The 15,572-nt window shown below is 45.6% G+C and overlaps 1 protein-coding gene across 1 annotated transcript; it reads right to left on the bottom strand.

Annotated features, from left to right (window-relative positions):
• Window positions 1-1,499: 1,499 nt before the first annotated feature.
• ENKD1 (enkurin domain containing 1) lies at window positions 1,500-12,636 on the bottom strand. Its single transcript, XM_033158909.1, has 8 exons — window positions 12,100-12,636; window positions 6,690-6,912; window positions 5,868-6,092; window positions 5,180-5,352; window positions 4,689-4,850; window positions 4,096-4,265; window positions 2,761-2,897; window positions 1,500-2,405 (listed from the first exon to the last, which is right to left on the bottom strand). Exons 2-8 carry the CDS (start codon window positions 6,772-6,774, stop codon window positions 2,245-2,247), a joined length of 1,113 nt encoding a protein of 370 aa, XP_033014800.1. The 5' UTR covers window positions 6,775-6,912; window positions 12,100-12,636; the 3' UTR covers window positions 1,500-2,244.
• Window positions 12,637-15,572: the final 2,936 nt, after the last annotated feature.

Raw genomic sequence — 15,572 nt, forward strand, 5'->3', positions numbered from 1 at the left:
CCCACTTGGAAGCTGTTGCCAAGCAGGGAGGGGTTGAAATTGGGAGGGAAAGGGTTATTCTGTGCTGCAGCACCCACTTGATGCAGTGATATCTTAAACCAATTTGAAGATTGTTTCCAAGCTCGATTGCTATGTAAGGAATCTGTTTTTGTGTCAGGTCTGCAGATACAGAAGGGTTAAATTTTGAATCTCCATGCACTGTGAGCCTCCCATCCAAATCCACCCCCTGGGTGGGTGGGTGGGGGAGCCTTTTGTTGGAAGGTTCTTCTCAAGGCTAGTGATTGAGAGTTAATAGATGGTCAACCTGCAGTCCTGTATCAGGGCCACAGCATGCCTGCTTCCCACATAACATAACCTGTTACTGGTGCCCTAACAAGCACAAGGTCCACAGAAAACTAACCAAGCTTTTCTCTGCTTTGTTGGTCAAGGTAACTCTTCTAGGTGCCTGAAACCACACATTTTGCAAGGAAAGGAGAACAATTGAAGACATTACAGAGCTGTCAGGGCTTTGCACCATTCCCCCCCCCCCCGCAAAAAAAAAAAAACTGGCTAGGAGAGTTTGCACAGCCGAAATAACTCTTGTCTGTCATTTCCAGAGGGGAGGAAATGTTTTATGTACTCCGACTACCCCACGGGGAGGCATTTAATCCTGCTACTGCTGTCCATCACCCTTCACTGCAACCCTGTCCAGGGTTTGGTTTGGGTTGTTGTTGTTTTTTGGGGGGTGGCGGAACCAGATTGCCTGTTAACCTTATTAACCCTTTCCAACCCTGCCGTGCTGCTCAATCCCGCCAGCTCTTAAAAGATATGGACTATCTTTGCCCTGCCTATGATTTTATGTCACTTGGCTGCAAGGTCCTTTAGGAATGAAGGACAAACCTGAAAGGGGAGTTTTTCAGGCAGCAGAACATAAGCAGCAGCCCCATCTCCTCTACCTTAGCTTTGTGTTAGTGTAAAAGGCAGCAGCAGCTTTTCCATGACGCAGAATCAAGTGCAGCTTTTCAGATTAATTATATTTAAAAAAGAAACAGGCACTTGAATTCCACTTCACATGAGCCTGACTGTTTGAAGCTTGCTGGGCCTACTTAGCATCCTTCCTAATACTGAACTTCTTATCCAACTATGGATCCTTATACAGGCTTCTGTTAGGTAAGACTCCACGTCCAACTAACGCACAATCCCTTTCTCTGACACTCTCAGCAGAGGGTCTCTCTCATCCCCTCCTGACCCATTTAAGTGGAGCTGCCAGAGGGGCCTTCTGTGCATGCAAAGCAGGTGCTCCTATGGTTCATCCTTGCCTGCAGTTCTGAGGAGCAGAGACTTGCTGTGTTTGTACGGTGTATCATCCAAATGGAGGATGCATTCACCATATATCTGTAAATTAAAAATAATCCCTCGGCCATTTAAAGAATCTTCCGGAGTGCTTGTGAAGGCACCCACAGTTTCTGCTTCTGTCCTGTGACAAGTACTTTCAAAAGTTACTTTATTTTATTTTTATTTTTTTATTTTTTTAAAAACCTACCCAACTATTTAAGTTACAATTGGACACCTATCCCTCTGAGCACTGGCCGCTTGTCCAGCCAATGCGTGTAACTGAACCGTCTTGCAAAAAAGCAGAACAACGCCCAGGGTGCCTGCTCAGTCCTGCTGTACTGTTAGAGCTCCTCAGTGCACTCTTCCCAGAGGGGCAGCTCTGCAAATTCAAGCTGTGGCTACAGAGGATTTACAGATCTCACAACGGCCAGATTCCTCTGAGACCAAACACCTCTCTCTCCCCTTCTCCACCACCAACCATCCCATTTCCTTTTTGCAACCTACTCCTTTTGCATGAAGAACAAGGAAGGGGAACCTGTGGCTTTCCAGATGCAGTTTGGACTACTACTTTCGTCACCCTTGAACACTGGCCAGGCTGCCTGGGGCAGATGGAAATCAAAGTCCAGCAACTTTTGGTAGGCCACAGATTCTCCCCACCCTTGGTGTGAAGCAAGACAAGCAGACAGGTATGATGCAGACCTCTGTTGCATCCCAGCTCCTGAAAGGCTGGGTGCCAAGAGCAAGCACCAGAGAGTGGTCAGCCACACAAGTGTGGGGCAGAAGCTTGCATCACTGAGTCAGCCAGCAAGGATGACTGAGAGGGGGAAGAGGATTTCTGGCTGAGTGAAAGAGCAAGGAAGGAAAAGGAGACCTTTCCTCTCCATTGCAGTCCAGAAGAGAAGGCTGGGAAAGGGAGCATCTTGCCTCTGCCTAGGAGTCCAGCTTGATAAAGACTTTGGGCCGAGAGAATATTTTGAGTGCTTCCTCGATCTGTGACAGCTTATTCTCCAGGTTGGCACGTCTGTTCTGGACGCTGAGGGTGTCAGTTCGCACTGGAAGCAGCAAGAGGTCTTTCAGGAAGCGCTCTTGGCCTAAGAGAGAAGAGGAAGTGACCAGCTTACAGTTAAGGATGCCTGCTCAATTCAGTCCGTGCAGACAAGAATGAGCTAGATACACAGCTAGATGGACAACAACCTGACTTGGTATAAGACATCTTCCTGTGTTCCATAGAGCCTCTGTCAGGTGTAGGGGGCCATGTGGCCCTCCAGATGTTGTTGGATTAAACCTCCCATCATTGCTGCCCACTGGCCACCCTGGCTGGGGGTGGTGGGAGCCAGAGTCAAAAAAATATCTAGAAGGGGGCAGGTTCCACATCCCTGAACTATACCGTCCTAGGCCAACCTGGCATGAAGCAGCTTCACATGTCTTGCGTTCCGCCCTCCTTACTTTGTTTGAGGTCGTTGAGCGTCTCCAGCCGCTGGCTCTCTGGCATCATGGCGTGGCCAGGTGGCATGGAGGGGTCAGGCATGTTGCGCTGGCGCTCCTCTGCCTCTTTGCGCCAGTGGTCCTTCCTCTCAATCAGGCTAAATCACAGCAGAAAGAGCATATCAGTTAAGGTGAGGAAAGAATGGCAGAGAAAGCTAGGAGGAAACAGCACCTCAGACTTCAAAGAACAGAGCATGGCCTAGCCTCACGTCTCTCCCCTCAGGGTCCTACAAACCAATTAAGTGGTAAAGAAACAGCTAGAAGAGAAGTTGGGACAGGGGGCAGGAACAGATGTGGTGTTTACTGCAGTCAGGACCATCAATCCAGCCTCTCAGAAATGAAACTCCAGGAGGAGGGGTTTCAAACACAGGCATAACATGGCCACCCTGACTTGTGCCTCTCACCAACTGGGTGGAGATATTCCAAATCATCAGAAGTTTTTGAACTGTCTTCAAGGGCAGCCCCACAAAGAGCACATTGCTGTAGTCTAATCCCAAAGTTATCAAGGCATGAATGAGGATAGCAAGGTCATTTTCAGCAGTGAGTATAGCTGGCCAGTCAGTCCAAGCCAAGAAAAGCCTTCTATGCTACAGACACCACCTGGGAATCCAAGAACAGAGCTGCACCCAGAAGTAAGCATTCCCTTCTATATCTTTATGAAGAGTTGTGACCCCACACATTTTATCCATCCAGAATGGCAGAATCTCCAATTCAGAATACTGTTTTATTTATTTCAGATCACAAACAAAAGGGGCTAGAAACTTCCTCGAAAAAATAAAGCAGAGATTCTGGGAAAACCAAATTCAGCAGCCGATGTGAGATGCCATCATGCTCATATGGCAGTCCTGCACATGGGCGGAATGCTCCCAAACTTACTTCTGGTGCTTATGCCAGACAGACTGCTGTGTCTGAGATGGTAAATCTGTTCCTGCCATTTCAGACTGCAGGTGGTAGATCACATGACTGAAAACTCTCCATTTAAAAATGAACTCACTGCATATGTAAGGCTAATATGCCAGGGAGAACAGCTCTCACTTAGCTTTCTCCTTGTCATGCTAGTTTTCTATGGGAAGGGAAGGGGTATTCAAACCTGTGACCACCACTTTGCAGTCTTGTAGAAAGGTTGAACATTTATTTCTTTACTTTTCTTTTTCAACCTTGTATTTATTGGGTATCAATTTTAATTTTTTGCAAGTAGCCTTGGAGGCCTGTTGTAACACAGAAAAGCATGGATAGCAGTATTTTAAACAAATAAATACTGAAGCCAGATGGGTCAGGGGTGAGTTGGATACTTACTAGCGGGGGACATGGCCTTTCTGCTTAGCATTGTACTTTTCCTGATCCTTGCGTTTCTGCTCCAGCACTTCGGTCAGCGACTGCAAGGAGCGTGAGCGCTGCAGCTGAGCCCGTTTGGCGTTCTGGGCATTGTGGATGACAAAGTCCACCCCTTGACCCTCCTCCTGGTTCTGTAATGAGAAGGTCAAAGAGCTGGAAGGCAAAGAGCTTCGGGTGTCAGGAAACGTTGCTTTTCTATAGACTAGGGACAGGTTTAGCCCCTAGCCAACTTTGAAAGCAAAGATCACGTATTTGTGGCAGGGGTAGGGAATATTCCCCCCCCCCGCATCAGATCAAAGAAACAAAATAATCTGGGGGTCACAGAGAAGTAAAAAACATTCCAAGAGAGCTTTGGAAGTGCTAGCAGTCAACCCGATGCACAACTGCAAAAAGTGTCCCCCCTCTGCCTTGGGACACCACAGAGCTCCATCATTTACTGCACCCCTGGAATGGAGAGGTTGGGAGGAGGCTGGCTAAAGCACTAACCACTTATGAGGAAATGGAAGTATAAAGCAGATTGCATCAGCACCAGTGGGCATCTCCCCGCCCCCCACCTTGACATTCCCATTCTGTGATTCTGCAGCTGCTGCATCTGCTGTTGCTCCGGAATGGGCAGGGTTTGGAGGCGGTGACCTGCGTGGGCGAATTCCTGCACCGCAGCGCGAATAGGCTCTCAAGTAACTCTGATGCTCTGGATTCGGAGGACTAGGACTCTCCTAGGAAAGAGGAAAACAGGAAGAAGAATTACTGCACAGTCACAGACGGGTCTAGACTGAAGAACCCAGAGAACATCACTGATCAACCTTCAGCACAGTCTATTGCACCTGTTACTGATGACCACCACCTACGTTGTTTTAAACTGGGACATCAGACAGGGGTTGCCAATATTCTCAGATCTGTGGGCACATTTGGAATTTTGAGAGAGTGCCATCAGCACAATCCCGTCTGTTTCTTCTTTGTTCACGCCCTGCATCACTTCCCTCTTGGCTGACAGAAAGAGTGATAGCCCGTAAAATGTATTGCCAATAAGCAGTAGTAGAAATACCTGCAGCTTTGCTTTGACTTTAGACTCCACACTCTCATACTTCTGAGACTTCCACAGGGCCTTCACGGGCTTTGGTTGGCTGAGCTCCCGAGCCTGCTCCTTCTCTCTGCATTTCCGCTGAATCTCTCGCATGCGCCTGAGATTTTCCTTCTCATAGTCCTTGTGATCTTTGCCTGCATTGGCAAGAGAAAGAAAACATTGCCCTACAATCCTTGAGCTACAGACACAAAAGCCTCTCTCCCTTGAGCTTCCTTATGTTTTCCTTGTAAAAAAATAGACAGCTCACATGTAACATGTGGAGAGAGACAAGAATTCATATTTCTCTCCATGTTACAGAGGTTGTACAGCCAGGATTACACCACAGGTCAGAGGCAGCCGAAGTGTTGCCCTCCAAATGTTGTTGACTACAACTCCCATCAGTCCTAGCCTCCATCATCCCATCAGGCATGATGGGAGATAGCCATATGGCCTATCACTGCTGTAGGTGAAGAAACCCACTGTAACCACTGTTAAGATGGTTAGGCTGAAAAACAGTGGCTGGCCTGAAGGTCACCCAGTGAGCTTCATGGCTGAGTGTAGATCTGAATCGGGGTCTTCTGAGTCCCAGTCAAACACTCTAACTGCTACACCACCCCTAATGCTGTCAACAGCAGGCTGGCATCTGTCCCTATGTTGCGACCACACTTACGCTTGGGTGTCACCTCCTGGAAGAAGGAGATCCCATCCAGCTGCAGGAGAGCTCCCACTGTGCCCTTCTTTCCCATCTCTAGAATGTCCCTGGCATTCGGCTTAATCCGTGGAGGAGGGTGAGCAAGGCGGGCACTGTAGCATTCAGGGTACAGGCTGCATTCTGGAGGAATGGGGCCGGGGAGCAGATCCCGCTTCAGAGAGTTCCCTTCCAGTCTCTCTCGTGCTAAAGATGGAAAAAGAGAGTCAAGAAAGACTGCAGCTCAGAGATAAAGTTAACGCGGAAGCTCTCAGGTCAAATCTCTGAACACTTCCAGTTAAAAGGAGGCGAGGGGAAAGACCCCATGCCCAGGACCCTGAAGAGCTGCTGCAGGTCAAAATAGTCAATACTGGGGTATAAGGACAAATGATCTGACTTGGGAAAAAGAAGTTTCCTATGGTCCTATTTTCCTAACAGAACAAGAATTTACACATTCTGTCACCCTAAATTAGCACTTTTTCTAGACCAAATCATTCTTGACCAGTGTCCTCCCCAGCCTACTCCAGCTCAACCTCCAGTATCAAGCAGCTGCTTGACTACTGTTCTCTTAAAGGTCCTTTATTAGGGGTGCAGAACCTGATGCCACTGAGCTCCCATCAGCTCCAGCCAGCCCAGCCAATGGCAAGGGGTAGTGGGAGTTGTAGTCCAACAAGCTGAAGGACCACACATTCCCCCACCCCTGCCGTCAGCAAGGGCTAGCGAGTGCTTACAGGAGTGCTTTACAGAGAAAAATATGGATCCTTCTCTTTTCTAGAGGTGAAAAGGATCACACAGCACACTCACCTGATAGGGGACGCCTGTAGTAATCGGGACAAAGGGAGGGATCAGGGGGAATGGGCCCCGTAATCCTGGAGGGCCCCTCTGACATCTCAGCCTCAGCTCCAGGCCAGGAATCAAGAACTGCAAGATCTCACTTTCCTTAGTTCTTCCTCCTCCAAAGTCACTGGCAAAGCATGGCCAATTTATCTGGAAGAACAGGAAACTGTAGGGAAGCTGCTGCAAGGAACTAAACAGCAATATATCCTCAGTGTTGATTTTATTTCACATCTCCCACTTCATGCTAGTCTTAGAAACATTGCTACTATTATCATGTCATACATGTTAACTACTGCATTAAAGCACACATTTGAATTATATTTATTTCTGTCCCGCCTTTTCCCAAGGGAGACACACGGCTGCTTACAGATAAATTAGGAACAGCTAAAAACATGAGGTGAGAAGCAGAATTTAAAAAACAACGAAACATTAATAGAATTAAAACTAACTAACTAACTAACTAACTATATATATGATCTATTAAAATATACAGACAATTATAACAGAATACATCATAGCCCCAGTCCTTTCCTTAAAATCAGTCAGTTCCCCAAAGGCTGTTGGAATAAGAGAGTCTTCACCTGCTGGCAGAAGGGCATGGGAGTATACATGGAAGTGCCTATAAAAAGCAGGAAGCACAATTGGTTCAGAATATGGTGTCTAGATTGATAATGAACCCCCCTATGATAAGCATATTTTTTCTGGGTGTAACTTTGGAAGGAAGTCCTTCTAGTCCCAGCACAGACGTGGTTAAGCCATAGAATTCGCTACCACAAGATGTAGTGGTGGCCAACAACTTGGATGGCTTCAAAAGACAAATTTATGGAGGTTAAGGCTTTCAGTAGCAACTACTTATAATCACCATTCCAAAACAGTTTACAATGCAGACTAAAACAATATAGTACAAACCTATGCAAGTCTACTCAGAAGTAAGGCAGGTAAGCCATACTTAACCCCAGGTGTGTAAGATTTCAGCCTATGGTATATAAACAAAAACAATAAACAGAATTAAATAGCAATTAAAAGAGTGGAGTAAAAGCTTTTATTACCAGTGTTTAAAAATACAGCATCCTCCCAGTACTTAAAATACAAACTATTAAAATGCTTGAGAGAACAAAAATGTTTTAATTCAACACTGTAAAAATAATGCAGGAGCCAGGTGAATGTCTTCCTCAAGGAGGTGGCTCCTTATGAATCGGCATGGCTTCTGTCATCCACTTTGGAGGGCTTGATCTTTGTGCCAGCCACACTTGAGATTAGGAGAGACAGGACTTTTTCGGTAGTGGTACCAAGAGTATGAAAGGTTCTCTGTTGGAGTTTTGTTTTTGTTTTTTAATTATTCTTTCCCCCCCTCAAAATACCTGAGCATATAATGTTCATGTATTTTGAGATATAAAAAGAATAAAACTACCCAGTATCTCCTGGAGTTTTAAATTTTGTATTCTTAAAGTTTAATTTAAGTACTGGGCTCCAGTACTTTGGCCACCTCATGAGAAGAGAAGACTCCCTGGAAAAGACCCTGATGTTGGGAAAGATGGAGGGCACAAGGAGAAGGGGACGACAGAGGATGAGATGGTTGGACAGTGTTCTCGAAGCGACTAGCATGAGTTTGGCCAAACTGCGGGAGGCAGTGGAGGATAGGGGTGCCTGGCGTGCTCTGGTCCATGGGGTCACGAAGAGTCGGACACGACTGAACGACTGAACAACAACAAAGTTTAATTGCCGCTATTTGATTGTTTTTGTGGAGTTATTTTTAGCTTGCCTTTTATTTTTATTCTGTCACATTTTCCTGTTTTTAATTCAAGTCTCTTCTATTTTACTGGATAGATGTACTCAGCTATCACTATGATGCATCAGTTACAGTCTGGTTTTAGCCTGAAGCATTCAGAGAGGCAACATAGCAATACTAACGGACAAATCAGTTTGTTTTCTCAACTATGTTAAAAGCTTGGTGTTGAATTACCAGTTGCATTGTTTGTTTGTTTGTTTGTTTGTACATGTTTTCAGACACAGATATAATTGCTTATACAACACATGCAAATATCTTTGAAAAGCAACAGTAAAATAGGCCTCAGCGCTGCCAAGTGTATATGGTACTCAGAAAAGGCCAAGCTGTACAGAGCTCAAGTTGCAGTGCCAGCTAGCAAGGGAAGCATCTGGCTTTATCTTCCTACCACGGATCTCACCTCCAAAATGTTTGCTATGCACCTCCAAACAGGCAGTGACATCTCCATCACACCCCAAAGCTACACACAGAACCCTGGAATTCTGCCCACTCAAAACAGGTGCAGCCATCACGGCTGAAGCACAGTGCCAGACATCACAAAACTGTCAGCGCAGTCAAGCGGGCAAAAAGGCGGCAAGGGGGGGGGGGAACCTCTTGAGCAGCCATCTGCCTCCCATCACCTTCCAACGCTCACCTCAAGATGCTCCCAGAGCGTATTTTACACATTGACTCTCCTACCTCAGCACCTAGGTAAGATACTCTCAAGCAGATTGTTGCTGCTTTTGTAGAGAAGGGATGGCTGAAGCCCACAGCTAAACAATAACCATAACCAAGCTTGCTTCATATATAGGAAACCAAATGCCTTCCTCACACCTCCGTTAAAGGGGGGGGGCAGAGCGCTTAGCAGAACACTATTGGCTTCATTCCAGGCACAGCACAGAGAATGTGTTTATTCTGTTGGCTTGGAGGGCAAACGGCTGTTAGGAGCCAAGTACAAACAAGCTGCTGGAAGGCTCCTTTGCCCTACATCAGGGAAACTGCAGCAGCCTAAAACTGAACGAAAGGAGGGCTTTAGGATCAGTTTTGGCAATGCAATTAAGGGGCAAGTGGTTCAAGCCTGGGAAGTAGCTGGAAAGGCAATTGCAACATGACAAAAGCCCATTTTGGTACGACTCAGGCAGAAGGACTCATGGTCTGTTCCTTCCCCAAGTCCCAAATTACATAATATCCAGACTGATTCACACATGCTGCCTGCATTAGGGCACACTTGACGGGAAAAAGGCTGCCTGAATCTTTTGCCACAAAGACAAACTGCAGCTTTGTATGCCAGTCCTGAACTCATACTTGGAAGCCGTATAGCCATTAATGAAAAGAGCAGTTTCCAATGGTTCAGGCAGACCATTTGCCACAAGAACAGACCAATACAGATAGGAAAAGGAAAGCAACCAGTCACAACCAAAATGGTTGCACGAATTGATCCTGCGTGCCTATCAGGTGGGAATAAAAGACTGAGGTTGCTAAAGAGCACATAAGCTAGTCTATTCCATTTCTTCCCAAATATAACACACTTCCCCCACAAGTATCATCTCATATGATCCTTTAAAACAAAACAAAATAAAAAATTCCTTCCAGTAGCACCTTAGAGACCAACTAAGTTTGTTCTTGGTATGAGCTTTCGTGTGCATGCACACTTCTTCAGATACACTGAAACAGAAGTCACCAGACCCTTAAATATAGTGAGGGAGTGGGGAGGGGTATTACTCAGAAGGGTGGTGGGAATGGGTGATCAGCTGATACGTGTGGAAAACCTGTTGACGACTGTTAACGACTGTGATTGGTCTTGCAGGAAAAGGCAAGGGGTGAGATGGCTAAAGATAGCTTTGTCATGTATAATGAGATAAGAATGCAATGTCTTTGTTCAGACCAGGTTTCTCCATGGTTTTAAGTTTGGTAATTAGTTGCAATTCAGTCACTGAAAATATGATCCTTTAAGTCAGAGATGGGTGGATCTAGGACAGTGTTTTTCAACCACTGTTCCGCAGCACACTAGTGTGCCGCGAGATGTTGCCTGGTGTGCCGTGGGGAAAATTGAAAAATTACTTTATATATAGTCAATATAGGCACAGAGTTAAATTTTTTAACATTTTCTAATGGTGGTGTGCCTCGTGATTTTTTTCATGAAACAAGTGTGCCTTTTCCCAAAAAAGGTTGAAAAACACTGATCTAGGAGATGGACTTCAGTCCTTTTTCAAAATACAGTGTCCATGGTCATCAAACCCAGGTTAAATTCATAAAGCAAGAATGCACCCTTAGCCTCCCTTCACAGTTAAGGCATAATTTAAATAAGAGCTACCACGGATGTAGCAATTAGAATGTCAAACTAGGGCCCCATCTGCACTATATATTTAAAGTAGTATCATACCACTTTCAACATGGCTTCCCGAAACAAATCCTGGGAACTGTAGTTTGATAAGAGTGCTTAGAGTTACTAGGAGACCCTCTATTCCACGCGCAGAGCTACAATTCAGTGATTTCACAGTCAGCCCCTCTTCCTAGAGAACTCTGGGAACTGCAGCTCTGTGAGGGGTACAGGGGTCTTCCAACAACTCTTTTACAGACTATACTTCCCAGCTTTCTTTGGGGGAAAGCCATGGCTGTTTAAAATGCTATGATACTGCTTTAAATGTATAGTGCAGATGGGGCCTAAGACTTGGGGGCTGGGATGGGAGACAGATTCAAATCTTCACCAAGCCATGATGTTCATTAGGACACTATGGGTAGTTTTGCTCACACGTTTGTATGCCACCTTGGAATCCCATTGATGAAAGGTGGAAATGTTTTAAATGATATACCCTCCTTTCCTCTTTAAGAGCAGCTCTGGTAGATCAGACCAAAGGACCACCAAGCCCATAATTCTGTTTCCACGGTGGACAACCAGATTCCAAGGACAGAGACGCCCACAAGCAGAACATGAGTGCAAGGAGCTCACTCTCCTCAGCATCTGCTATTCAGAGAAGCATGCTGCTTCTGATGGCAGAAATAATATAAAGTTGTCAATAGGAGCAGCCACTAATAACCTTTTGAAGCTGCCTAAACTGATGGCCACCGCCTCTCCTGACAGAAAATTCCACATCTTTAACAAAGATTAGGGAAATAAGGGTAAGGCTCCTAGCCAAAATGGCCATAGCTCTTCTTCCAGGTGCTTCTGAAGGCCAGTCACTGGGAGTCACAGGTGGGAAGGGAAGGGCGCTGCTGGGCTCAGGTCCTGCCTGTTGAGCTTTCCATGACCACTGTGAGAACAGAATACCGAACTAAGATGGACATTTGGCCTGATCCCTGAAAGTTGAATTATGCGCTGCGCACGTTAGTTCTTCCTTTTGTCTTGTGTCGAATCTCCCTCCGATCGGCTTCCTCGGAGGACCCCTGTCGCTGGCATTGCGAGAGGGAAGGAGAGCAACTTCTCCCCATGCACTTTCCATCCCACGTGCATGTTTTCACCGGCCCCCCCCCCCCGCCTTTTCACAGCGAGCGCTGCCCAATCAGACCGAAGGCCCCCCTAGCCCGGCACCCTGTTTCCTCAGAGCGGCTAAGCAGATACTAAAGCCCGAGAGCCTACATGCTGCTCCGCCCCTTCCGCAGCCCCTCACTCACATTTCTGATCTCCTCTGCCCAGCGGCAATGGGCGGCTCTCTCCGAAGAAGCGGCGCGGGAGTCAAATCCCTGGCAGTTGTACTCCCCGCCTCCTGTATCTAAGCAACAGTCGCTTCCTGTCGCAAGTTGGACGAAGAGCAGAGGCTCCTGGGAAGTGTAGTTCTCGATCCTCCACGAAATAGCGGTGGGGAGAGAGAGCGCTGCGTATCTCTGGCGAGCAAAACGGCGCCCGCATTGTTTCTCTGAGTACCGCCCGCGGGTGAGCAAATGCTTGCTTCGCCAGCAGGAGAATTTCGATGCTACCAAATGTCGCCAAGCTCCTCCTTTCATCCGCAACAGATGATATATTGGTTACTGATAAGCACCTGAGATAAAAAGCTATCCCAGATCTGTGAGCCAGACTTATTAGAATGGAGGGGCTGATAAGAGGGACCAACTAATTAATTTGCTACAGTTTCCATTGTTTTATATTGTATCTTGATGTTGTATTTTATTTAGTTGTGAGCCTTCCAGATAACTCCTGCTATAAAGGTAGTTAATAATGACGTTGAAAAGCTCAACTTTAAGCAGCTTGGAAAAAGAGTAAAAGTGTTTGTTTTTAAGCTTTTACACACACACCTCCAGAGTTATAAGGTTGGTAGGTATTGAGGAAAGGGCTTTCTTGGTGGCAACAACTCAGTTAATTTTTAAAAAGCTCTCTGGCCCAGCATCCTTCTCTGACAGTGGCCAACCAAATGCCAGTGAGAGGTTTGCTTCCCAGCTGTGGAAGACTGTCCCACCAGTTACTTAGGAAACAGTAGAGTGGTATTGCACTCACCTTCTACTTGTCGGCTTCTGAAAATATCTGGTTGGCCACTGTGGAAAACTGTATGCTGGACTAGTAGATGGGCCTTTCATCTGACAAATATGTTCTTATGTTGTTATTCCTATTATTTATGAACACCTCTAGGTGCTGTACCATTATTTTAAAAATAATATAGTCTAAGGTTACCAGATATATTTTTTTAATGAATCCGGGGACACTTTTCAACTTCCTACTAAATAGATGGATTTTGTCAGGGGACTGATTTGTATATCCGGGGACTGTCCCCGGGAAACGGGGACATCTGGTAACCTTAATATGCTGGTAGTCCCTCCCTGCAGACTCATAGTATAATTATAGATGTGATAGGTAAGGCAAAAGGAATGAGCAGGGGAGAGGAAAGCAAACACTTAACCAATGGCAGCTTCACTGGCCGATGGATGGAGCCAGTTGGTCTCTCTGTTGGTCTCCTGACATTTGTAGCTCATGTGCTTAGCCACTATGCCATATCTAAGAGACAAATTAATAGCCATTAAGCTATTAATGGAAAACAGAAGATATTTATATCCATTCAGCAAGATGGTTTGCACAGCAAGCATCCCTAGCGGGGACACAAAACATGACCATTGCCAGCCAGCCTACCAACCAACCACCAATGGAATGAACAGTCCTTGTGTAGCCTAGCAACTGGTATGAAGGGAAAGCAGAGCAATGCTTGTAGGGGCCTACTGGTCACCACAAGAGAGAGCAGACTGTCCCCTATAAGAGTTCACTCTTGTCTAGACAAGAGTGCCACAGCCTTGGTGGGGGCTACATACTTCTTTTACCGTTGAGTGCAAACTGCCCAGATTCACCGAGTTCAAGTCCTCCATTTGAATGATAGTCCCCGGGGTGTTTTTAGTAGAGGGGAATTTGAACAGAAGGTCTTTGGATATTATAAAAGGTATATGCTATGGTGTACATGTTTCATTCACAAAAATGATCTCATGGACCACAGAGAAAAGAAACAGTGGTCAGGAATCACCAGCTTTTAATATGCAGAAATGACAGCAATTCTTCTGTCCACTGCCTACACACCATCTTTAGCTTATATCTTTCTCAGAGCTATGGGCCAACAGGAAATGAGGAAGGAGGGGGAAACACTTTTAAAGCTAAGATTTTGATCAGATTTAGGATTTCAGGCTTTAAGATTCCATCAGACCTCTGTGACTCATGATGCAACCAAGAGATGAAAAAAGCAGTGACCTTAGCATGGACACAAAATTCCCTGTGGGAGTGCTTCAGTTAAGGAAGGAAGGAAGGAGCATCTGTTAGTTAATTTTAAGGGCAGATCTGCATGAGGGAGAAACTGCCTATCCTTGTGGCATATCAAGGACTAAAACAAGAGGCCTGCCATCCACTGCAGAGTGCTGCTGACATCAAAGGCTACATGAAATGTTATTAGAATGATAGGATGCCAGAATTATTGAACAATCCTTCTGTGAGACTCTTGTCAGTGCTGCAGAAATTGGTGCAGGTCTTAAATCCTCATTACTTGTCTTTCTTGCACTCAGAATGCAAGTGCAAAATAGTAATGAGAGCACCTGAGGAAGGCACAGGGAAAAGAGACAGAGCTGCAATTCTGTTAAATTATTGCCTCTTCCATTTACTCATTGGGTGGCCTTAGGCAAGATGAAATTTGTTAGCCTCACCACCCCAAAAAGCTGAAATAACAGGGCTGCAAGAGTGCTCTTGTGCAAGGTTCCAGCCAGTCTGCATGTCTTCTTCCAGCTTACAACATTTATTTGTTTACAGTACCCTTTACCCCAGTGTTTGCCTATAAAGGTTCTCAGAGTCAGAGCAGTTTACAAGATCAACAGCAGGAAGGCTGTTCCTACCCTTACCTGTACAAGACATGCCACACAAAGAAAGAGAGATGAGGGAGGAGGGGGGAAAGCTTGCTCAGGTGCCAGTTAAAGTTGCAGTATTTACAACAACCATGCAGTTCTCTCCCTCGCTTTAGTCCCCCCACACACACACATTTGTTTGTTTATTTCTACAAGCCGTAGAATGTAATAATTGACTCTATTTGGTTACAGAAGAGTCCACACTCTGATAAAAAAATAAATCAGTATGAATAGATAGGTGTATTTTATTGTCCAGTCTTAAGAGTTGGTGTAAAGTACCGTATTTTTCGCTCCATAGGACGCTCCGGACCATAGGGCGCACCTCATTTTTAGAGGAGGAAACAAGGAAAAAAATATTTTTCTGGTTTTCCTCCTCTAAAAGCCCTGTTTTGTTTTGTTTTTTGTTTTGTTTTTGAGGATCAGCTAAAAGTTTTGCAGCTTTTTTGCAAAGGGAAAAGCCCTGGGGTTTTGGGGGGGTTTTTTTGGAGGATCAGCTAAAGGTTTTGCTGCTGTTTTTGCAAAGGCAAAAGGCCTTTTTTGAGAATCAGCTAAAGGTTTTGCAGCTTTTTTTGCAAAGGGAAAAGCCCTAGGGTTTTTTTTTTGGTTTTTTTTTGTTTTTTGAGGATCAGCTAAAGGTTTTGCAGCTTTTTTTGCAAAGGGGGAAAAGCAAAGAGGAAAAGCCCCATTTTTATGGGGTTTAACTCACATTTCTGAAAAAACTTAAGGAAAGGGAGCCATTTCTACTGTTTCCAGACAGATAATCTAATCAGCCAGTCACATGTTCT

This window comes from Lacerta agilis, chromosome 8 (genome assembly GCF_009819535.1).
Source record: "Lacerta agilis isolate rLacAgi1 chromosome 8, rLacAgi1.pri, whole genome shotgun sequence".
Classification (NCBI taxonomy): domain Eukaryota; kingdom Metazoa; phylum Chordata; class Lepidosauria; order Squamata; family Lacertidae; genus Lacerta; species Lacerta agilis.